At 55.4% G+C, this 23,196-nt stretch overlaps 1 protein-coding gene across 10 annotated transcripts in view; it reads right to left on the minus strand.

Annotated features, from left to right (window-relative positions):
• Trak1 (trafficking kinesin protein 1) overlaps positions 1-23,196 on the minus strand; it is a 95,352-nt gene that overhangs the window by 55,327 nt on the left and 16,829 nt on the right. For 6 of the 10 annotated variants that reach the window (XM_021647412.2, XM_021647407.2, XM_021647405.2 and 3 more), the window contains one exon: positions 15,256-15,450. Coding sequence is in view for 6 of the 10 variants with exons in the window: in XM_021647407.2 (XP_021503082.1) it covers positions 15,256-15,450 (195 nt within the window). In the remaining 4 variants the exon portion in view is untranslated. Of the gene's footprint in view, positions 1-1,332; positions 1,396-1,471; positions 1,785-15,255; positions 15,451-23,196 lie in introns of those variants that run through there. The other 4 variants (XM_021647411.2, XM_021647408.2, XM_021647413.2 and 1 more) reach the window with 3 other exon arrangements.

Genomic DNA, 23,196 nt, shown 5'->3' on the forward strand with positions numbered 1-23,196 from the left:
TTCCCCCCAACTTCCAGGATGGCTTGGGCCACACCCCACTTACCCACTGGAGCCAAAGCTCTCTGCACCAATGGGCCAGGGGCATGAAACGACCATCTGTGTTAGGCATTACAGGGGATGTGATGACCCACCAGCCACCAATGACACTACAGGGGGCCAACAGTGGCTTCCGAAACAGCAGAGCCCCATACTGCCTCGGACAGCATGGTAGCAGGATGGGAACTTGACTCAAACACTAGACAGGCAGGAAAAGAGTGCCTTCACCCTTTCCCTCAGGGCTGCAGGCACGCCCCACTGTCCTCAGCACCCCCTCAGGGCTGCAGGCACACCCCACTGTCCTCAGCACCCAGAAGGGCACACGGACACACATGCCAACTCCACAGACTGCACGGGCAGGGTGGTTTCTCTGAGCCTTTTAACAGCACGTCCCAAGACAGCCTCTCCGCCTCCCTGCTGCAGCCCACAGCCAGGTGTCGGGAGACAGGAGACAGTCACACACAGCTCTTCAGCTCACTAACTAGGCCAGTTTCCTGGCCTGTTACGTCACAAGCTCTTCAAACATAGTCAGACCTGGAGCAATCAGAAACTTCTGAGTCAATTAATAAGCACTTGCCTCACCTATTAATGGGCTTGAGGGGGAACTCGGGAATACACCACTGAAGAGCACACTCCCAAATTACACAATTGTCTCCCTTTTTGGAAAAGGCTTGTGACCTAAGGGTCATTTGTAAGGGGCAGCTGAAGACAGCACAGGACCTACAATCCACAGTATCGCCTCCCAATGAAACCCCTCCTTGGCAATCCCTACCAGGACACGGCTCCACACTGTCCTTCCCGTACTTGAAGCCTGCTGACGCCTGTCCAGCTGCACACCTCTGCCACCCAGCAGCCTCCTCCAGTGGGCCACGCCCTCCACACAAGCCTCCAAGGTCCCAGAAGGCTGGGTTTTCTGTCTCCTGGGCCCCATCTGTGCTGAATGCAGCCAGCAAAGTGCGTTTGAATCACCCGCCGCTGGGGAGGCTGTTTCTGCTCCCCCACCTCCCCACGCCCCGAGCCCCAAGGCCTGAGCTCAGGAAAGGGCAGGTTCTTCTAGGCCTACCTACTGCTGACCTCCTGGAGGCATGCTTCCGGCCTTAGTGCCCTGAGCCTGCCGCCAGAGCAGAGCACAGGCATACACTTTCAACACGCACGAACACACAGACACACACAGATTCAAACCTACACAAGTCCCATGCTTACAAGCCCAGAATCCAGCACAGCCAACCATCTACCTCCCGTTCTAAGCAAATGGCTGTGCATGGCACGAGCCGCCCTGTCAAGAGCCCTGCCCACCTGCCATCCTCTCTGTCACGCTTGCCGTGCCTTCTGCTGATGCCAGCTCCCGGGCTCCCATCTCCCCGGGGAGGACTCAGCACCCCCACAACCCGAAATACGCTGCTCAGCCCCGCGCTCCTGAAGGGGCCTTAGTTACCGTCCGAGCATTCTTCATAATACCAGTCCAGCTCGTAGTAATCCGTGTCAGTGAATTTCTGCATAGTCAGTGTTCTCGCAGTGGAAGGCACAGACCTCACAGCGCCATGAATTGTCAAGTCAAACGCTGCCATGCCTCCCGGCCCTTCCACAACACCCGGCACAACAGCATCCCTTCACACTGCAGAATCTGGCCGTGCATTCTTAATGACAGTCTGGAGCCAGGATGGGCGAGGGGGCAGAGGAAAGGGAGGCTCTCGGGGTGGGGGTGGGGCGTGGAGGCAGAGGAAGGGGAGGCTGTCGGCGGGACGCGGAGAGACCCCGTAAGCCCGGCAGCTGAAGCTCACTGGACAGCAGCCCCGAAAGGGCGTGGCTGGAATCATCCTATCCAGACGGCCCACGGGTGACGTCAGGGACACACACCACCCGCAGGCGCCCTCAAGCCCTCGCCCCCTGCTCGCTGCTCAGCTTTCAATCCAACCGTTGCCATGGAAACTGACCAGCTCTGAAAAATGATACAGAAATGAAGGAAATGTCTCCCAAGGATGCTGGGAGCAGAGGTGCCATGCAGCTAGAAATAAGTATGTGGGCGTGGCTTACTCCCTGCAAGGAGAGGGCGGGGCGTGGGCGGGGCTTAGAGCGCTTCCACCCCGCCTCCTTTCAGGTAGGAGACCTGGCTCCTGGGCCTAAGCCTGGGTCACTTCATAAAGTTTTTTTTTCCCCACGTATCTGAAAATGGCTACCTTTCAACATTTGCAAAGGACTGGTTTTTTTTTGTTTTCTTTCCTTAATTTAAAACATTTAAATGGCCCTTCCTAATTTTTTTCTTAATTTTAAAACTTAAAATCAGCACTCAAAGAAGACTTGCATGACCCAGGAAATAAAAACATGCTTACAATGTTTCGTTATCAAGCTGAAACACTGGACAATGGGGCAGATCTTTTAGACTTCCTATGTGCACCCCAGAAGCACATTTTCTCCACACGAAGAGCTAAAGAGTTCTTTGTGGAAGGCTGTCCTTGGCATTCCAGAGCATTCTGCAGCACCCTGACCTTGACCCACCAGGTGCCAGTAGCTCACTCATCCTCTGGTCCAACTTGACCACAAAAAATGTCTTCACTTCTTTCCACACAACGCACAACAAATACTTTTGCATGGAAAGCCTGAATTGAAAATGTTTAACACTCAACTATGAGAGAATCTGAGACTATATGTGAATGTTTAATACATTTTATTGGTCATGGTTTAAAAAAAATTCCCTCAAGAGGCTGTCTAGCTAGCTCCGTAGTTAGGAGGGCTTGCTGCTCTTACAGGAGGCCTGGCTTTGGTTCCCAGCCCCCACACAGCTCACAACCACCTGTACCTCAAGTTCAAGGGGATCTGTGTAATGCCCTCCTCTGGTCATCACGGTGGCGCACTCGAGATCTACGTAAACTCACACGGGCGCGCAGGAAGTGCAACAACAGGAGATGGGCACGGCCTATGCTATGGCCTGTTCTCGGCACACACTTGGTTCCGGGCCGCACGGATGAGCACCCAGCATCTCCGGATCCTTGCTGAACGCAACACTGCACATGTGGCCCCTTCCCCAAATAAAAAAACTTCCCACAAAGATGGCGACAGGCTTCATAATGAAACGAATCGCTAGCACACTCCCCAGAAGTCAGCACATTCACCCCATTCCATCAGCCGGGGACGCTGAGACTGAACCGGGGGGGTGCAGCAGAGGACTGGGGGCTGGGAGAGGACTTGGTGAGAAGTGTTTGCGCACAGGCATGAGGGCCGAGGGCAGATCCGCTGCCCTAAGGTTTGGGGGTCTTTTGGTTTGGTTTTGTTTTAAGCTGGAACTAGCCCTGCAAGCCCTTGGTGGATGGAGACCAGGGGATCTCTGGGTGTTCACTCAATAGCTAGTCTGTCTGAAATGGCAAAGTTCCAGGTTCAAAGAGAGACCCTGTTTCAAAACATAAGGCAGAGCAAGACTGTTGATCTCACAGGCACACATACATGTGTACCCGCACACATGCATACAAGTAATTAAAGAATAAAGAAGGAAACGAAGCTCCCTAGAGGCCCTTAGGAATTCCCAAGGAAGCTACAGGTCCTTCCGTTCGCAGCCGGGTGCCCCTGTCTGCAGTGCTATGAACGTCATCAGTATGTTACCTGTGCCCCATCACACATGCAAAGGAAGCTAACAGGTGGGTGGGCGCAGAGCTCTTCACAGAGGACAGCCTGGGCTCGTGGAGTGGGGCAGAGGTTTGGTTCAGAGGCTTGACCAATGTCTCAGACCTTGCTAGACACACCAGTGACCTCTAAGTGGAGGTGACACCAGAGCCTGCTAAGGGGTGTGGTGGGTCTGGGGTCGAGAGATGTTTGCCACAGGTTCAGGACAAGGCAAGCCAGCAAGAAATGCTAGTTTTGAGCAGCCTTGTCACTTTTTAAAAAAGAAAATGACCCAGCATGAGCAACTTGGAGCGCCGGGGCCCGGCTATAATGAGGCCGCTGCACCATTGGTAAGGACCCACGACACGTGGGCCAGAGCATCAGCAGAGAGCTGTGAGCGGCTGACCACGGTGCACACCAAGTCCAAGCACACACACTCAATGACACACTCAGTGTTTAAAAGCTGGAAGGAGGAGCTGGGGAGATGGCCCTGGGGCAAACTCCCGCTGTGGAAATGTGGGGACCACAGTGTGGGTCCCCAGCACCCAGCTGAAGCCGGCAGCGCTCCGAAGGTGAGGGAGGGAACCTGAGAGCAGGCTGGCTGTCTTGGCTAGCCGAACTCACGAGCGCCCGGCTCAGTGAAAGACGCTGATTTAGTAATGAGAGCAGCTTGGTCAAGGAAGACAACCGGTGTCAACCTCTGGCCTCCACATGCATGCACACACATACAAATGTGCACATTTACACATGTGCCCATGTATGCACACACCACACCCCAACACACACATAGAGCACAGAGACACAGAGAGAAGGAGCAGAGGTGAGAAGGAGAGAGGGAGAGGGAGCAGACATCAGGAGAAACAAGAACATCAGTGAGCACAGGAAAGGCTTCCCAAAAGGATCAGCTTCAAAGCCAACATCCACACCAAGAGCACACCAACAGGCTCTGAAGGAGAAAACAAGCCTCTGCAAGGATGATTAAAAATACAGCTCAGGGGCTGAGGGATGGCTGGGTGTAAGAGCTTGCTGCTCTTGCAGAGGACCTGTGCCCACACGATGGTATGAAGCCAACGCCAGTTTCAGGGAGCTCGACACCACCCCTGACCTCCTGGCACACTGCACACACTGCACACACGGCACACAGACACAGCCACCTGTTAAACCCTCATGAGAATAAAATATATGAATCTAAAATAAATTTAAAACATACAGTGTTTCTGGCTCCAAATGCCCACCAACTGTCACAATGGCACTGGCTTGGCCCAGGCCTGTAAAAGGCCATCAAAACGCAACTCTCTGTCAGCACAGCTCTAGCTGCAGAGCCAGGGAGAGGAAAGGCCCCAGAAAACCCCAGGAGACTCCCTGTCACCTGCCAATCACCTGCATCGTCAATCACAGCCCTTAGGAAGTGGGTACTTTCTGCCACACTTCCTCCTCAGACCCCACAAGTTAATCTGCAGTCCCACTGTGTGCACAGGACAAAGGACTCGGGTGGCAAACCCCACTTGCCCATGCCCAGCACACGCCCAGAGCGGCTGTTCCCAGCAGCCTGCTCCCTCATCAGTGGCCGAGGGAACAGCCAGCCTGAGGGTGGGCTGTAAACACAAGTGCAACTGGAAAGAGAGGACTTCGCGATGAGGTGAAACACACAAGTTAGCTCCTGACAAACCGAAGCAGGTGCAGTTGAGGACACGTGTAACCTCAGCCCAAGGGCAGGGGGATCACTGCAAACTAGTCCAGCCTGGGCTACACAGTGAGACCCCATCTCACTGCCAACAACAGAAAAGTATACAACAACCATAATAAGAAACAAGGATAAAGGTAAGCACGAAATTGAAGAGACTTCTCCAGCCAGACCCACAGAGACACCCTGTCCTGAAAAAAAAAAGAAAAGGAGCGAGGGAGGGAGGCAGGGAGGCAGGGAGGAGACTTCTGTTCATGGTAGGGTAGAAGCTGGGATCTGCGCTTTATCAGTGGGTGACATCTGTGGCTCATCCGTGTTTATGTTTTTGAGATAGTCTCACTAAGTTGCCAAGGCTGGCCTTGAACTTACTATGTAGACCAGGCTGGTCTCAAACTAGTGATTGTCCTGGCTCAGCCTCGTAAGTGGCTTGGATTACAGGCGTGTCCAACCAACTCTGGGTCAGTGTGACTTCCTTGTCGCATGTGTATGTGTGCGTGTTCACGGGTATACACAGGTACGCGTTCCTGCGTGTGCAAGTGCGTGTGGAGGACAGAGGCTGCATCAGGTGTCTTTCCCAGTCACTCCCCAACTCACATGTATTCAGACAGGTCTCTCACAGACAGCCTCGCTCCAGGGACCCCTGGTTTCCTCCTGCTGAGACTGGGATTGCTGGTCGGCCGCTCCCGCCTGGCAGTGTCTGGGTTCCGAGGACTTTGATTCAGGTCCTCCTGAGCAGACCCTGTGTAACCCCTGAGCCACCTCCCACACTGTGACAGCTTTGCCATCGGTGAGGCCTGGCAAGGATGCCCCTCCCCTATGGCAGTGGGTGGGCACGCCAGTCCCCACACTGAGGTCAGGGAACAGCCAGGCTCCCCGCAGGGCGGCTGATGCCACAGCCATGAGCAGGCGGGATGATGATGGGTCTATGAACCCGGGTTCTGAGCACACAAACGCCACTCCCAAAAGTCTCAGGTAGAAGACGACGGACAAAGCCAGCTTCAGAGAGGTGAACTTGAACATTGTAGGGGAAGCACAGTTAATTACCCTGAAAAGGAGCAGGTGCTCCGTGACAACACGGTGTCTATCCAAGGAAAGGCAAGCAGGGAACACGCCGGCTGAGGCCTGCGGGACGGAGACTAACGCAGAGCTATTTTAGTCCACCCGAGGCTGGGTGGGTGTGCCTCACCACTCCTCTCCTGCCACCAAACTTCTGCCAGCATCACTCACCGGGCGCCATGCGGGCAGCCATGAGCACACCCACCGCTGGGCGAGCGCACAGCACCTAGATCAGAAAAGCTGGCACTGTGGGCATAAACCATTCCCACGGTGAGCAGCGAGAGGATGGGGTACCCAGAAGGCTTCACAGAGCAGAATGCCTTACATGGTGAATTCTGGGGGCCAAAGTGTTAACAGTCACAGTTAAGAGCTGGGCATGGTGGCACTCAGGGAGGCAGAGGCAGGCGGGGCTCTATGAGCTCGAGGCCAGACAGCCAGGGCCACACAGAGAAACCCTATAAAAAAAAAAAAAAAGAAAGAAAGGGAAGGAAGGAAGGAAGGAAGGAAGGAAGGAAGGAAGACAAAACAAAAACAGCTCCCAGCAGACACCAGGTAGGCGGATTCCAGGACGCTGTATCTTGAGGTTGGGGCAGTGCCCTATGGCACAGCATTCAGGGGCAAATCCTGAGTCACTTCAGAGGACACCAGGCTGAGGGTTGAAATTTTACCCTCTGAAGATTTACCTCCTGGGCCAACAACACAGCCCGGTAAGTGAAAGCACCTGCCTCTTAGCCTGGGGGCCCAAGTTCACTCCATGGACACACAGGAGAGGGAGTGGACAGAGTCCCACAGGTGACATCACCCCCACCCCCACCAGACAGAGAAGATGCAGTTTAAAAGAAAAAAGGGACCACCGGAAGCTAGGGGCCTAAATTAACTGTTCAAGGTGACAGCATCCCCAAAGAAGGGGATCAAATCCAGCGGCCAGTGTCCTCAAAGAGTGAGTGGCGTGTCACAGGAGGGCAGACTGTGGCCAGGTCTCCAGGAGCAGACTGACAGGAGGAGTGGCGTGAGGCGGGGTCTCCCTCAGAGCCCCCTGAAGGGCTCTGGGCCCCTGACCTAAGAACCGGAACTGAAGGCACGTCTGTGTCTGTCTCCAGGTCACAGCTGTGTGGCCGGGACCGTGACTGCTTTACAGCTGTCAAGACTCCTGGGGGGGGCTCAATTTGTGACTCACTTGCTGGGTTGATCCCTAGAAAATCAGGTGTGTGGCCAGAGAGGCTCCCAGCCGCTCCGGGTTCAATTCCCTGCACTTGCACACTGGCTCACAATGGTGACCCCAGTTCCAAGGGATCTGATACCCTCTCCGGCCTCTACAGGTACCGAGTATTCACATGGTGCACAGACATACATGCAGGTATAACATGTGTGCACACACAAGATACTCTCTCTAAGCCGAGTGCGGTGGTTTAATCCTGGTCCTGGGGATGGAGTAGACCCCGGCTCACCGCTCAGCCAGCCTGGCATACGTGGTGAGGCCCAGGCCAATGAGAGACGCCGTCTCCAACAGCAGCCTGAACCTGAGGAACGACGGTGAGGTTGTCTTCTCAGCCCCGCCCTCCACACGCCCTCCACACGCAGGTGTGCACGGCGCACACGTAAGCACGCACACACGTAAGCACGCGCGCGCACACACACACACACACACACACACACACACACACACACGGCAAACAAGCATCACCCAGTGCGGAGTAACACTCAGCACCGTGCTGAGGCCTAAGGACAGGAGCCCAGCCACACAACGCAGGGTCTCAAGCCCCCCTGGACACACTTCCAGTGCCGAAAGCGTCACCGCCGGCCAGCGAGACCCTGGCAGAAGGCAGTCTGCAGGGACCGGCTGGATGCCGCCTGCCCCTTCTACGCCAGGGAAGGTAGGGGTGGGGGAGTGGCCACTCGTGAGAGGGCCTTCGGGCAGAGAGAGCAAAACCCAGTGCCTGGGTCTCTGGGCAGCTGCCGCTGGCATCAACCCCCTCGCCGGAAGGGCAGGGCAGGGCAGGGGATGTATCTTGGCGTCAGTGAGAAGCCTGAAGTCTAGCTCACCACCTGTCAGCACAGAAGGTCAGGGAGAAACCTCATGCCCACGGCCAGCATGGAGCACGGCGCTGCCATCACTTCAGAACACACACACCAGGGGCTCAGAGGACCCCAGATTCTGCACAAACCTGCTGCACAGTGGCGCCGAGGAAAAGTGGAAGTGAGAGCTGAGCCGTCACACAGACTTCCCACCCGAGACTGGCCCGGCTCTGCCCCAAACCTGCTGGATTGACACAAGAAGCAAACAATCTGTGCAGAACAGCTTGCCAGCCGTGTTTTTCCTGAGCAGAAAAGGATAACGCTGGGATCTGGTTTGATCAAAAAAGATAACGATGCCAGGTGACAGACGTGAGACCACGAGTGTGGGCTACGCTCCAGAAACTGTGCCCAGGACAGGCCCCGAAGTGCCAGGCACTCTTAGGCGTGGCTGAGAGGCAAGTCCATTCTTCAAGTACAGGGTCCGGACCCACAGCCGCGTGGAGCTGCGAGGAATGTGATGGTGGCGAGGCCACATTGCTGCCACCTTCAATTCCCAGACATCTGAGCCAGCTAATGTGGAGGAGCCTCAGCCCAGGGAAGAGGCCCTGCCAATGGGAGGGGTTTGCAAGGCCTCTCCACCGACCCCCAGGGGTGTGTGCGTGTGTATGTGGGTGCGTGTGCACGCATGCGTGCATGAATACACGCTCATGGGCACACACACTCTTGGTTAACTGTACAGACACAGCCTGAAATGACTGGTCACACTCTCAACCTCTCTTCACCCCTCCTACGCATCCCTCTCGGATAATGGCTGTTCATCTGTACAAATAACTGTAAAGAGAAGATTTTGTTCCTCTCATACCGTGTAAGAGTTCTGAAAGGCCGGAATCTGGAGGTTGGGGGCCACTGCTCAGGTGCACCGCACTGCTGGGCCGAACAGACCCAGAGCACGGGATCGGGTGGCGGAAGAGGCTTTATCAAGCAATGTGCTGACCAAAACAACACAAGCAGATAAATCACACCCAGGCTTTTAACAGGATAAGGGCAGCTCGTCAGGAGAAGCGAACACCCTTTGCAGGAAATGCACCTGGAATCCCAGCTTGAGGAAGGCCGAGGTGGGGGAACTGCAGTTCAAGGCCACAGTGAGTTCAGGGGGGAAAGGCTCTGAGGAGGCAGAGTGGGTGTGAGAGGAGACACAGGGAGGATGAGGAGGAGCACAGGGAGGATGAGGAAGGGGAGGGGGAAGAAGAGGAAGGGGAGAAGGAAGAGGAGGGGAGGAAGATGAGGAGAGGGAGGAGGAAGAAGAGAGGGAGGAGGGGGAGGAGGCGCTGCTGCAAACAATGTAATTTCACAATGGAGTAAACTCTCAGCAGGAACACCTTGAATAAGGCTCTTCACGTTTAATCAGTGTCCTGGACTGCCCCAAGCTCGAGCTCTCTTGGTACAGAGGCTCCTCACTGTGAGGTCAGCCAGGAGAAAGGCCGGGGAAGCCTATCAGCCAGTGTGCTCCCTCACCAGCTGACCCAGGCCAGATGCCACCCCAACCTGTCAGGGGAGACCAGCCAGTGTGCTCCCTCACCCAGCAGACATGGGGCCAGATGCGCCCCAGCCTGTCAGGGGAGTCAGGCTGACAGGGCCTGCGCCAAGGCACTCTCTACTGAAGGAGCATGACAGTGCTGTCAAGGTGACATAGGAAAGATGATGCCCAGAGGCAGCTGTCCTCACAGGAGCTGCACATGCCACAGCCCTGGGCTAGCACGTGGAGAAGCTCAAGGCAGCATAGCCGTGTCCACCTCCTTAGTCAGAACTAGAGTGCGGAGGACCGTTGCGCCTGCCCACCCTGAACACACCGGCTGGCTGGATTACTGCATATTGAAAACAGACCCTGGGTGACACTCTGAAACCAGTCTGCTTAAGGGCCTGCTCTTCTCCAGATAACCTCAGGGGTGGGGCGGTCAGCAGATCCCAGGTGTGACACAGGGGGTCGGCAGATCCCAGGTGTGACACAGGTGGTCAGGAGATCACACATGTGGCACAGGTGGTCAGCAGATCACACGTGTGACACAGGTGGTCAGCAGATCACACGTGTGGCACAGGTGGTCAGCAGATCACACGTGTGACACAGGTGGTCAGCAGATCACACGTGTGACACAGGTGGTCAGCAGATCCCAGGTGTGACACAGGTGGTCAGCAGATCCCAGGTGTGGCACAGGTGGTCAGCAGATCACACGTGTGGCACAGGTGGTCAGCAGATCCCAGGTGTGACACGGAGAATTTTTTCTTGAACCATAAGAGGCCAGAAAAGGAGAACCAACAGGAGCATGGCTGCCTAAGAACAAACATGGTGACCTTTGCACTTGGTGCCCGCTGAGTGGGGCATGGCTGGTGGGCTGCACACCGGACGCCACCAGACCACATGGGGCAGCTGGATGTCACAGAACATGAAACTGCAACACATTTTATGGCACCATGAGCCACGGAGAATGAACTCTGTGGACTGTAAAGTTTACAGATGAGTAAGCGTTCAGCACATCCTAAGGCCAGGGTCTGGGGGAACAAGGGTTTTCTTTCATGTTTCATCAGGTGAACTGACGCTGTGGATTTCTCTCCCCTCACGCTGCGCTGAGTGGGCAGGATGTGACCAAGGGGCCGATGTGAGAATGTGGGCGTATCTTTTTGCTGTGTCTCTCGGGGGAGCTTCCTAACCTCTCCGATCCCTAGGATCCTCACTGCAGAGCAGAGCCGGGAGGAGGAAGGTGAGAGGGCCCTGCACACAGGAGTGCTGAGCACGCTCACCTCACATCCTGCTCCACCAGCTGACCTCGTGAGTCCCACCCTCACACATGCCTGTGCTCTGTAAGCCATTCAATGACCTGCATCTCTCAGACTCCCTGGAATTTAGCTAAGCAGCTCTGGAAAGGTCAGTGTGGAGGCAGGTTTCTCAGAAAGAAAGATGTGGAAGCGCTCCCTCTCCCAGCCAGGCAGCTGAGGGCAAGGTTCAGAGCAGAGGCTGGCTGACCACTCGGGAGGGGCGCCTTACCACAAATGCTGTGGCCAGCTGCATCTACTCTGGGTACAGTGAGCTGGTTCCTCACCTTAGGGAGCCCTGTACCCACGACTCCACCAGCAAGAGAGGACTCCACCTATACCATGCCCACGGTGGACCTAGAAGGGAGCCAGAGGACGCCCACAAGTGGCGTGACACTAGTGAGTCACTGTGCTGAGTCATGTATCTCCTGGGTTACAGATATGTAAACAGACACACAAAACCCAAACAGGACGGGGATGACAGCCCGGTTGATAAGTGCCCACTGTGCAAACGTGAAGACCTGAGTTCAGACCTTGGCAGCCACGTAAACCGCCAGGCGTACTGGTGCCAGCAATCCCAGCTCTGGGAACGGGGAGACGAGTCCCTGACCAGAGAGTCAACGGGAGTCAGCGATTGCCTGTCTCAAAACGTAATGAAGCTAGGCACAGTAGTGAGCACCTCCAACGCTACACCTCAGAGAGGCAGATGGGCCTCCTTGAGTTCTAGGTCAGCCAGGGCTGCAAGGTGAAATCTTGTCTTGAGAATAAACAAGCAAATGAGAAACCAGGACAGCACACAGAGCGGGGCAGCACACACAGAGCGGGACACACAGAGCGGGACACAGAGCAGAACAGCACACACAGAGCAGGACAGCACACACAGAGCAGGACAGCACACACAGAGCAGGACACACAGAGCAGGACAGCACACACAGAGCAGGAAGCACACACAGAGCAGGAAGCACACACAGAGCGGGACAGCACACACAGAGCGGGACACCACACACAGAGCGGGACACCACACACAGAGTGGGACACCACACACAGAGCGGGCTGCCTCTACACACCGCCTGCACTTCTGTTCCTGCAAAGGGAAACAGCTGCGTCTGTGCAGTTGCTGAAACCCAAGAAAGCCAAAGCTGGTGACATAAGAGCTGCTTATGAACACCGTTAAACACAAGGTCCACTGTGCAGCTCAAGGCCGACGTCTGGTGACAGGCAGAGGCAGGTTTTGCTGCCTGCCCGCAGCTTACAGCATCCAAGTTTCTCTGCCTTCTACTGGCAGCATAGCCTGCTGCAGAGACCCCGCCTGCTCTTCCAGTCTGACCAATGGGAATGTTATATTTCAGTTGGAAGTTCACGAAAATAACTAAGTTCACAGAGCTCTAAATTCTCTTCACAGATCATTTCCAGCTGCCAGCACTTCAGTTTAAGTCTCGTATTTCAAAGTCAGTGCCTGGTTACTCAATTAACAGGTGCTTAAATCAATCTGTCTACCTTCCTCTCTCTTTGTGTGTGTGAGTGTAAGCTTGCTGCACCCATGTGTGAGTACAGTGCCTGCAGAGTCCAGAAGAGGGCGCCAGTCCTGACTCTGTGAGCTGCCTGGTGTGGTGCTGGGGGCTGAACTCGGGTTCTCTGCACACCTGCTGAGCCATCCCTTCAGTCCCACTTGCTAGACACTGACAAACAGCCGCCTAGCGCTAAGCACAGAACCCAAAGAAAGAAACGACAAACAAAAGACCTGGACACACTCAACCTGAAGCACTTTTGAGATCTGATCTGTGTTCACTTTGGTTCTTCCAGTTGTATTTACACCGAGGTACCCACTGGTGACTCTGTCACGGTTTCTTTTGTGTTTTCTTACACATGTAACTGAGAACAAATGAGAGACACAGCCGTGCTTGAGTCTCCAGATAAAGAGACATTGGGAAATGTACTCTGGTCTGCCTTGCTTCACAGGGATGCCTGTCAGCTCTGTGGCAGTCCTGTAGTGGTCTGAGCTGCCGTGAGTGACGCTGAATTACACTGCGCATGTCTGTGGTCAATCAACGTGTGTAAGAAGGAACCAGGAACCTCCCACGGCAGAGACAACAGCGAGGCTCCAAGAGAAGGACAAGTCACATGACAGGCTTTCTCAAAAATAATCGTTTCAAATTATGCTGTGGACTTCTAGAGCAGAAGGACTACAGAACCCTAAGAGAAGTGAGTTGCTTTCCCTGCACACTCCTGGCTGAGCAGAATGGACCCAGGGAGAACCTCCGACCACTGTGAGGCACAGGAGACACACCGAGCCTGGATTACTCTATTTTTGTTCTTATTGACACAGGTTATCAGCAGCGCTCACAAAGACACTGGGTGGATTTCATCCAGGTAAACACACAGGTCGATTCAAACATAATTCCTTTCTTATCAGCGTCCAATACAGAGAGCCTGAGAATTGCCTCACACATGCCCTAAAGCAGAGGGTTATAGTTCCAACTTCTTTATTGTAAGTGGCCTTGGAAGTTGAAAAGACTGCTTACGCCAGTGAAAAATAACTGCAGAAAGCTCAGGGCTGTACCACAAGCTGGGGCTCAGTGGCCATCAGAGAAGCAGGACCGGGGCATGTCTTTAAGGTAACATGATGACATATGGGCATGCAGATGAGAAATGAACAGATATGTAACTGACAGAGGATGTTAATTTCATCTTAAGAGCTTTTAAATGACGCAGAAGTGTGCATGCTTAGGCTTGTCTGTGAGTGCAGTGCCCGCGCTGGCCAGAAGGGGCATCAGATTCCCTGACGCTACGGGAGGATATGAGCTGCCCAACACCGGTGCTGGGAACTGAACTCTGGTCTCAGTTAAGAGGGCAGCCATCTCTCTTAACTGCCTAACCATCTCTCCTGCCCCAGAACATGCGAATTTCTGAAGAACAGCGACAGGGATGGAGACAGCTCCGTGACAGAGCATGCTGAAAGCCCTGGGTTCAGTCTCACTGTGGGAAAAAATAAAACAGCGTGTAATTGCCTGGCTTGCTGGTGCCTCCTATAATCTCAGCATTTGGGAGGCTGAAGCAGGAGGATAACCATGAATTTGAGACCATCCCGGACTACACAGAAAATTCCAGGTTATCTTAGACTACCTAGTATAGTAAGACTCTATCCAAAAAAAAAAAAGAAGAAATTTTTTTTTTTAAAGGCACCCTTTTAAGGACTGCGAGCAATGCAGATTGGCAGAGTACTTGCCTAGCACCCGGCATGTGCAAGATCCTGAAGGAGGAGAGAGGAAGAGGAGGAGAGAACGAAGGAATGAAAAGCAGCTGTCACTTGCATAAACATTAGTAATACATTTAAGCGGCACCCTGTGCCTTCCCTCCCTCCCTCCCTCCTGCCCTTCCTCCCTCCCTCCCTCCCTCCCTAAGCAGCAGCTCTACCACCCCGTGGCATGACTCTATGCTGCACCAGTGAAATCCAGGGAGCCATTGTCCACACCACCAGCCTTGGCTCATGCTTTGCTATGTCTACACTGAAGGAGCTGCCTAGATTTGTGACATTTGTTTTCAAATGCAAGCAGACTCGCTCCCAGTGGGAACTTTGGGGGAATGATGGGGCTGGAGAGACAGAGACGGCTCAGCAGTTAAAAGTACTAGTTGGTCTTATAGAGGGCCCAGGCTCAACTCCCAGCATCCACACAGCGGCTGGCAACCACCTGTAGTTCCAGCTCACAAGCCTCCACCTCCCTCTTCTGGCCTTCTCAGGAACTGCATGCAACATGAGGCACACACAGGCAGGCAAGCACACATAGAAAATAACGCACAATAAGTAGAACAAGGAACTATTAAAGCTGGAATAGGATAGTTTGAAGTTATTGTGCATGGCTCAAATGAAAACGCTTGGTCCCCACGACTCGTCCAGACCAAGAGGACCTGAAAATGGCTAGCCCCTAAGGCCACACCCCCTTGGCCACGCTCCCACAGACGGCAGGCCCAGGACACAGTGACTCATGCAGACCTGCCTTGGGGCCCTGCAAGGCAGGACTGGCAGTCATACTTCTGTGCCCGCAGCAGGGGCAGCTACTTACGGAAGTATTTCAGCGTCTCCTCAATCTGCTCGGTGGTGAGGTCGATGTTGGCGTCTGGGGAAATGAGGGGCGTGTGCAGCCAGTCATCGTGGTCGTAGCCGTAGATGGCGTCGGCTCTCAGCCTGTAGTGGGGCAGCTGCTCCTGCAGCAGGCTGATGATCTCGACTTCCGGAAGGTCGGTGCTGTTGCACACGTCTAGAGAGAGGAAGACAGACATGAGGACCACCTGGCTGTCGCCCCTGACTACTAAGCCGAGGCACCCAGCTGCAGCAAAATCCAGGCCGCAGCACATTGGGGGCCTTTTCCAATTTGAACTCTACTCTCATGACTTGGAACCCTGAGGCGTGAGGGGTCTAATGAGCTCAGGAGAGCAGGCAGACACCAGGCGCATCTCAGAGCACTGCACAGCCAAGTAGAGTCCTGGGTAGGTCACTGTTGCTGTGATGAAACTCCAGGACCAAAGCAAGCCGGGGAGGAAAGGGTCTACTTCACTCACAGTTCTACACAACAGTTCATCACCAGAAGCTGTGCGGGCGGGCACTTGTGCCCAGCGGGGACCTGGAGGCAGGCGCTGATGCAGAGGCCACGGAGGGTGCTGCTCACTGGCTCGCTCCCCACGGCTCGCTCCACTGCTTCCTTATAGAACCCAGGACACCAGCCCAGGGATGGCACCACCCACAGTGGGCTGGGCCCTCCCCCATCAACCACTCATTAAGAAAATGCTCTACAGGCTGCCGACAGCCCTTAAGGAGGCGTTTTCTTAACTGAGGCGCCCTCCTCTCAGATGAGTGTAACTCATGTTACATTGGCATAAAACTAGCCAGTACCTATGGCAACCGTGACTGACAGTCACTAAGGGTGTGTTTCAAAATAACTAGTATCAAGGATTTTGAAGGATCCCAACATCAGGAAACAAAAGGTGCATGTTAAAGTGATGGCTAGACCAACAGCACAGCTGGACCACCACAGTCCACACATGTACTACCCGTGACACTGTCCCCATAAACACGCACGGTTACTGCGTCACACACACCAGTACTGTAAGCTTGGAACTCTGCGTGTTGACTGCCAAGACCTTCCCACAGCAGTGGCCCTGTGAGTGCCCGCTGCCTGGGAAGGGAAACTGCATTCTCAAGCCTTTGTCTGCCAAGTCCTTCATCCTCTTTCTCTTGCTGTCTTCTCTCAACCGTACACTCTGGAGCCAACCCAGCTACCATTTAACCAGTGCTACCATGTACTCAACTGCTTCCTTCTGTGTTTACCAGATAAGCAAACCCTCATTTAGAATCTAGCCTGCATTTAATGTATTAATCCATCTATCCAGTCCATCTAGCCAGCCATTCTTCCTTCCTTCTATCCTTCATTTCATCCATCCACCCTTCTTTCCATCCATCCATCCTCCCTCCCTTGCATTCTTCCATTCATCCATCATCCATCTACCCATTATTCCTTCCTCCCATCCATCCATCCATCATCCATCCATCTACCCATTATTCCTCCCATCCTTCATTCCATCCATCCATCCATCCATCACCCATCCACCTACCCATTATTCCTTCCACCCATTCTTGTTTCCATCCATCTATACATCCATCCACCCACCCATTCATCCTTCCTTCCATTCTTCCATCCATCCTTCCATCCATCCATCCATCCATCCATTCTTCCATCCACCCATCTACCCACCCACCCATCTATCCACCTATCCACCCATCCATCCTTCCTTCCATCCATCCATCCATCCATCCATCCATCCACCCACCCATCCACCCACCCATCCATCCACCCACCCATCCATCCATCCATCCACCCTCCCACCCACCCACCTATTCACCCATCCATCCTTCCATCCATCCATCTATCCATCCACCCACCCATCCATCCAACTATCCATCCATCCATCCATTCTCCCATCTTCCCATCCATCCATCCATCCATCCATCCATCCTTCTGTCCACCCACCCATCCACCCATCCATCCACCCATCCCTTGAGTACCAGGCACAGGAGACACAGGAGAGCACAACCATCAGAGTCCTGGCTTCTCCTCAGCAGTGCTCCCTCCTGTGTGGACACAACAAATACACAAGCACCCTCCCCAGCACAGCTGGACCATAATGCCTTCTCTGGCGTGCTGCTGCCTCTTCCCCTCCTGGCAGAGTTGGCCTGTCTGTCACTTCCTGTATGCTCAATGCTTGGTCAGAACCCCTATCACTGTGTTAGCAAGCTCTCTCTTGAGTCCTGCAGCACGTGACTCAGCCGGCTGGGCGAAGGCAGTCTTCCACACACCGGTGACCTGGATTCACCCCGGCCTCCGCAGCTCCAGGCCCAGGATGCGCTCACACGACAGCAGAGCCTGCCGTGGTGTGCTGGAAGCTTTTCCTGCTGCTGTGACCAGTGCCTGACAAGGACCAGCTTAAAGACTGACAAGACTCTGGGCTGATAGTCCCTCGTGGTGAGGACGGTGAACTGGCCAGAGCACAAACACCCCCATCAGGAGGCAGAGATAAGTGGACACGGAGACAAGGCTCGCTGTCTGCCTCTCCCTCAGCTCAGGACTGCAGCCGACAGAACGGGGCCACCCACATCCGGGGTTGGTCTTCCACCTAATGAACCCCCTCTGGAGACGACCTTACAGAACACTTGGAGGTGTGCATCCAGGGTGACTGTAAGCAGGTCAAGCCGACCTCGAACCTCCGCACACAGCCCACCAAGCAGGCTTTTAGGCAGCCGAACTTTGCACAGCAGCAGGCCACACAGAACAGGGAAGACCCACAGTCCTGCAGACCTCTCTGCCCCATCCTCACTCGCAAGCACAGACATGAATAACCAGCATGGCGGGTTTCCAACGCCATCTGCGAGGTGGGCCCGTCCAGCAGAGAACCCACAACAGTAGACCGCTCGGGAGCAGCAGGAGTCCTGTCAACCCAGGAACCGTGCACCCCACTCCATGCAGACCTAGCTGGATACGACAGGATGGTGGGCTCAGGCTTTTGTGCTAAGACTCATCTTCAGCCGGGAAAAACCAGCTGGACGGTAAACAGACGCCTGGGGAGGACGGTGGAGGACTGGGAACCCAGGTGAAGGTGAGGCTGGTTCACCCTCGATGTGCTCCAGGTGGATAACGCAGGAGAGAGGGAACACTCTGGAACACGGAACCACCTGCCACGGGGAAATGCAGACGTGGGGCGGGGGACTAAAACAGGGAGGACACAGGGAGTCCAACTAAAGGAGAACAGCCAAGGCTTGGCCACACTCAGAAGGCACAGCTGGCACCAATGGTAGGAGGTGGGGAAGAGGTGACTGGAACCAGAGACCAGGAGGGGCCACGGTCAGAGGAGAGGAGACAAGCTAGGACAGGGCTTTGCTGGAGGCCGAAGCTGGGCCTCCCTCCTCTCCTGTAGAAGGGGGGAAGGGCACAGGCGTGTGACCAACCAGGTCAGGTTAACCCAAATCCTGATCCTTTAGCCCAAATCCTGCTCCTCTGTACCTGCGGAGATGGTCCTACAGCAGCCTCAAAGTAAAGGAAGCAGTCTGAGAAAAGGCAGCTGTGAGGTGTCACTGCGCAGGAAGCCGGCTGCCCAAACCACCCGAGGCTCCAGCCCACTCCAGCCCGCTCTAGCCCGCTCCAGCCCACTCCGCTCCGTTTGTAAAGTCTCAGTGCAGAACACCCCCAGGCAGGAGGCCAGGGTGGGTCCTAGTGCTAAGAAAAGAGCTAATGACTGTAAAGTAAGGCCACTGGGGTTTTGTGGTGCTTCAGGGCCACAGGTCAGTCCTGAGAGGGGCAAAGCTGGCATCTGAGCGCAGAGGCCTGACGTGGGAAGCATCATGGCCAGCAGATTCGGCATGTCAGCTAGCATAGCCTAGAGCAGACCTGCCACAGCCACCCTCAGAGTGATGGCCCAACCCTCAAGACCTCCTCTTCCTCCCGGTTCCCAAGGAAACACCACACACAGCAGGCCCACCCTGAGCCACTTCCCAGCATGAGGTGAGGAGGCAGCTCCCAGCTCTGGGCGAGTCCTCTCGGCTACTGCACAGCCACACCTGAGGAAGGGGACCTGGGCTACGACAGCTGCAGCCAGCCAGTGGCATCTTCTGGCTAAACAGAGATCTGACCAATCCAGGTCCGCACAGCTGCCCCCACAAGCGCAGCGGCAGCCTGTCTGCAGGAGGGCAGGCAGGGACCAGCACATTCCCACGGGGACACCCCCACGACAGCCTGTTCTCTGGTGTCTCCGTGATGTTTGGCGGTGGGAGGAGAGCAGAACCCACCATGGGCAAGGTGTGAAACTCCCCTCTCAGGATACCACGCCATTGGTGAGCTTGCCGACCGCTGCCCGGCCACTGGAGCCTGACCCGTCCTTCCAGGACCGGGCCAAGATGGCTTCTCAAACATCAGCGCATCTGATCCAACCGCCAAGGCAAGGCTTGAGTTGCCCCCAAAACCCAGAAAATTCAGACACAGGGAGGTCAAAGGAGGCAGCCAGGGAGCCCTCCTTGACCTCAGGCCTAGAGACTCCGGTAACTCCTGTGAAAATGAATATGAGTGCTCTGGATGAGAAGACATGCCTGAGGCCGGGTAAACGCAGAGCAGAGAACTATCAAGAATCCTAGGACTGAGGCTGAGGATTCAGCTCAGTCAGTAAAGCACTCGCCATTCCTTAAACCCTAGCTCAATCGACAGGAACCACATAAAGCTGGGGGTGGTGATGCACACTTGTGACCCCAGCCCTGGGGAGGCAGAGACAGGAGGATCCCTGAGGCCCGCTGGCCAGCTTAGCGAGGCCAGTAATCCCAGGCGAGGGAAAGACCCCGCCTCAACCAACAAGGTGGAGGGTGTCCAAGGAGTGGCACCCGGGGTTTGTCTCTGCCCCACACACATGCGCACCTGTACACACGGACACAGAGGGGACCCACAGGGATGCTGCCAGCACTGGAAATGCACAGCCAGGACCTGCAGACGGCCCACCTGATCCCCCCGGAAACCGAGGGCAGGTGTTCTTCTCCCCGCCTCACAGGTGAGGAAGCTGGAGTTCCTAGGAGCCAGACGACCTCGCCAGTCATGGCCACTCAACCCAGCAGCTAGCAGGTACATCTGAGAAGCCTCGGCAGCTCACACGAGGGCCTTCTCCTACCCTGCACATCTCTGGAAACGCACGTGTTTGGGGTTTCCCATGATGCCACACCAGGAGACGTGGGCCAAGGAAGGCTTGGGAAACCCATGGACAAGACTCCAGCTATGTGCTTGCCCTGCTCAGCTGCAGGTGCTGGCCATGTTTGGCCATGGTGGCAACGCCAGAGCCACGGCCGCAGCAGCCCTGGGGGCCTGGACTAAGAGTACGCATGGCGCCTTCCACGCAGACTCCAGAAAGCGGCACCTGGAGGCCAGCCGCACGGCAGCCCTGAGTCACAGACTGTTGTGAACACACACACACACACACACACACACACACGCACGCACGCACGCACTCCCACACTCACACTCACGCACACGCACGCGCACACAAATTCTTTGGTTTTTTTTAACCAGCTATTTTAGATGTCTCTGGGATGTTCACGGCCCACACCACTGCACTCGAGAACGTCACTCAAATGTCAGCGTGTATTTCTGAAGCCTCGCCTGACCACTTCCCTCAGGCTCCCACAGGGCTCGGCACACGCACAGTTACACAACCACGCCAGGCAGGCCTTCCTCTGGATCTCCTCCCCACAGGCCAAGAGCCACTCAGGAGAAAGGACTCGAGACGCCCAGGCCAGCCTCGAACCCAGCCCTGAGGACTTTGCTTCAAAACTCAACATGCTGGGAAAGAGCAGGCATGGCAGCCAGGCACGGCAGCCAGGGTGGCTCACGATCCACAGATAAACTGCCAGCGTATGAGAGGTCCAGCCCTCTGGTGAGGAGATCACTTCCTGTCCCCCGTGCTCTGTCCAGCGTGAGAGAATGTGTCACAGGGCGGTAGAGTCTGGGGCAAACGCCACTGTTCTGCCTGCGTGGAGGTGTTCTCCTATGACCACCCCCCGAAGAGGTTTGATCCCCGAGGGACTGCCCAAGCCCTAAGGTCCGGGATGAGGGCACCACTCAGAGCTGCCTGAGATGGCGAAGAGTGGACAGGGCACCCGGGACCCCACAGACTCACACACACCCTCAGCAGGGGCTTTGAGGGGCCCCTGCACCCAGAATTGCTCTGTGCCAAGGCCACCTACAGGAGACAATGGCTCTAAATAAGTGTTCAGATTGAACACTAGGGAAACTTAGAAGCCAGGCTCTGTGGGAGGGAAGTGCCTCTTCTGCAGGGCACGGAACTGCCCGGGTCCTGGGCCTGCAGCAGGAGCTGAGGAGTTCTGAGTCCTGAGGCCCTTACTGCACAGCTGTTGGGGCCAGAGCACACACTGACCACTTTGGGGATCTGAGGCCTCCGGAGGGAAGGCTAAGTCGGCGAACAGGAGGACAGAAGGACAGAGGAGGCGGAGGACAAGGGGGAAGCTGGCATCACACTGCCACCTCCTGGGCAGCCAGCCTGTAGCACGGCTTCAAGGACACCTTCTGAGGCTTCACGAAAATACAAACAACTCTACCATATGACCAGCTTCTACCACTCCCGCTGGGCGCCCAAAAGACTCCGAGTCAGCACACACCCCAGAGACCTTTGCCCGTCAGTGTTGGCTACAGCACAGCGCACACTTGCCGAGCTACGGAACAAGCCTGGGCATCCGGCATCAGAGGACTGGATAGGGAACATGTGATTTACATGCACAACGGAAAGCTTTCAGCCATCAGGAGGAATGAAGTCACGCCACCTGCGGGAAACAGATGCCACTGGAGACTATGACACTGAGCAAACTAAGGGCGTGTCAGAGAGGCAAAGGCCATGCATTCCCCATCTGTGGCCCTGGGTTTTGCACAAAGCATAGAACTGGAGAGTTGAAGGTAACAGGAAAGCAGAAACAAAGCTGGGCCTGACGGTGGGAACAAGCTGGTGGAGGAGGCGGGAAGGCTGAGAAAGGGGGGTCGTGGCGCACACGTGAGCATGCTCAAAGGGCACGCGTGCATGAAAATGCCTGTGTAATGCGCAGTAAGTGGGCAAAACAGTCTGGAGAAGGGAGCCTGTCCTGACCTCACCACCCTAACTGCGTCTTCAGCTCTCAGGACTCAGGCTCCCTACATGCAGAGCAATAGCTCTGCCCACCAGCGGTCTCTCTGAGAAGCTCCAGGAAGGGCCAAAGCCCCTTGGGGGTCAGCCGCTGCCTGAAGCTCTTCTCTGTCCCCCAATGCTGGGTTCTGCTGAGACCCGGGATGTGAGTTTTTACACAAAATCCCCTGACTTCTTTAATTTTTAACGTCGCATTTATTTATTTGGGGACACGCCACACGCCACGGCACCCGTGTGGGAATCAGTTCCCTCCTTCTAACACGTGGGTCGTCAAGCCTGGTGGAGGCGCCTTCCCCCGAGCCAGCTCACCAGCCCTCAGATCCCTTTATCTGTACATGCTAGACTGATTTCAAAGTTTTTAATGGCCCAAGGGCCAAGCTGACCAGGGCTGTCTGCTGGGATTTCCCTGCAGGCCTGGGGAGAGCGTCATGGCGACATTAACAGTGAAAGGCAGGGGCTAAAAAAGGAGCCCCTCAAACAGCCCCACTGCACGTTCCCGTCGGCCTTTCCTTTCCTCCCAGGCCCTCCCCACTCCACTGCTTACCACCCAGTGTCCCCTCGTCCACAACAGTGACGACTGAACCACCCGGCCCCGGATCCAAGCCCCAAGGCGAGCTGGCTGCAAGCAGCAGCCCTGTCCGTGGCTGGCCACCCCAGCAGCAGCTGTGACTGGCCACAGGGCCAAAGCTTTGCAGAACCAGGACCCCTCCCCTCCTCCGTGCAGACGTGGAAGCCATGACGCTTTCTTGACATTCTAAGGGTTAAAGGGTACAGGCCCAAAGACACACTGA

This window comes from Meriones unguiculatus, chromosome 6 (genome assembly GCF_030254825.1).
Source record: "Meriones unguiculatus strain TT.TT164.6M chromosome 6, Bangor_MerUng_6.1, whole genome shotgun sequence".
Classification (NCBI taxonomy): domain Eukaryota; kingdom Metazoa; phylum Chordata; class Mammalia; order Rodentia; family Muridae; genus Meriones; species Meriones unguiculatus.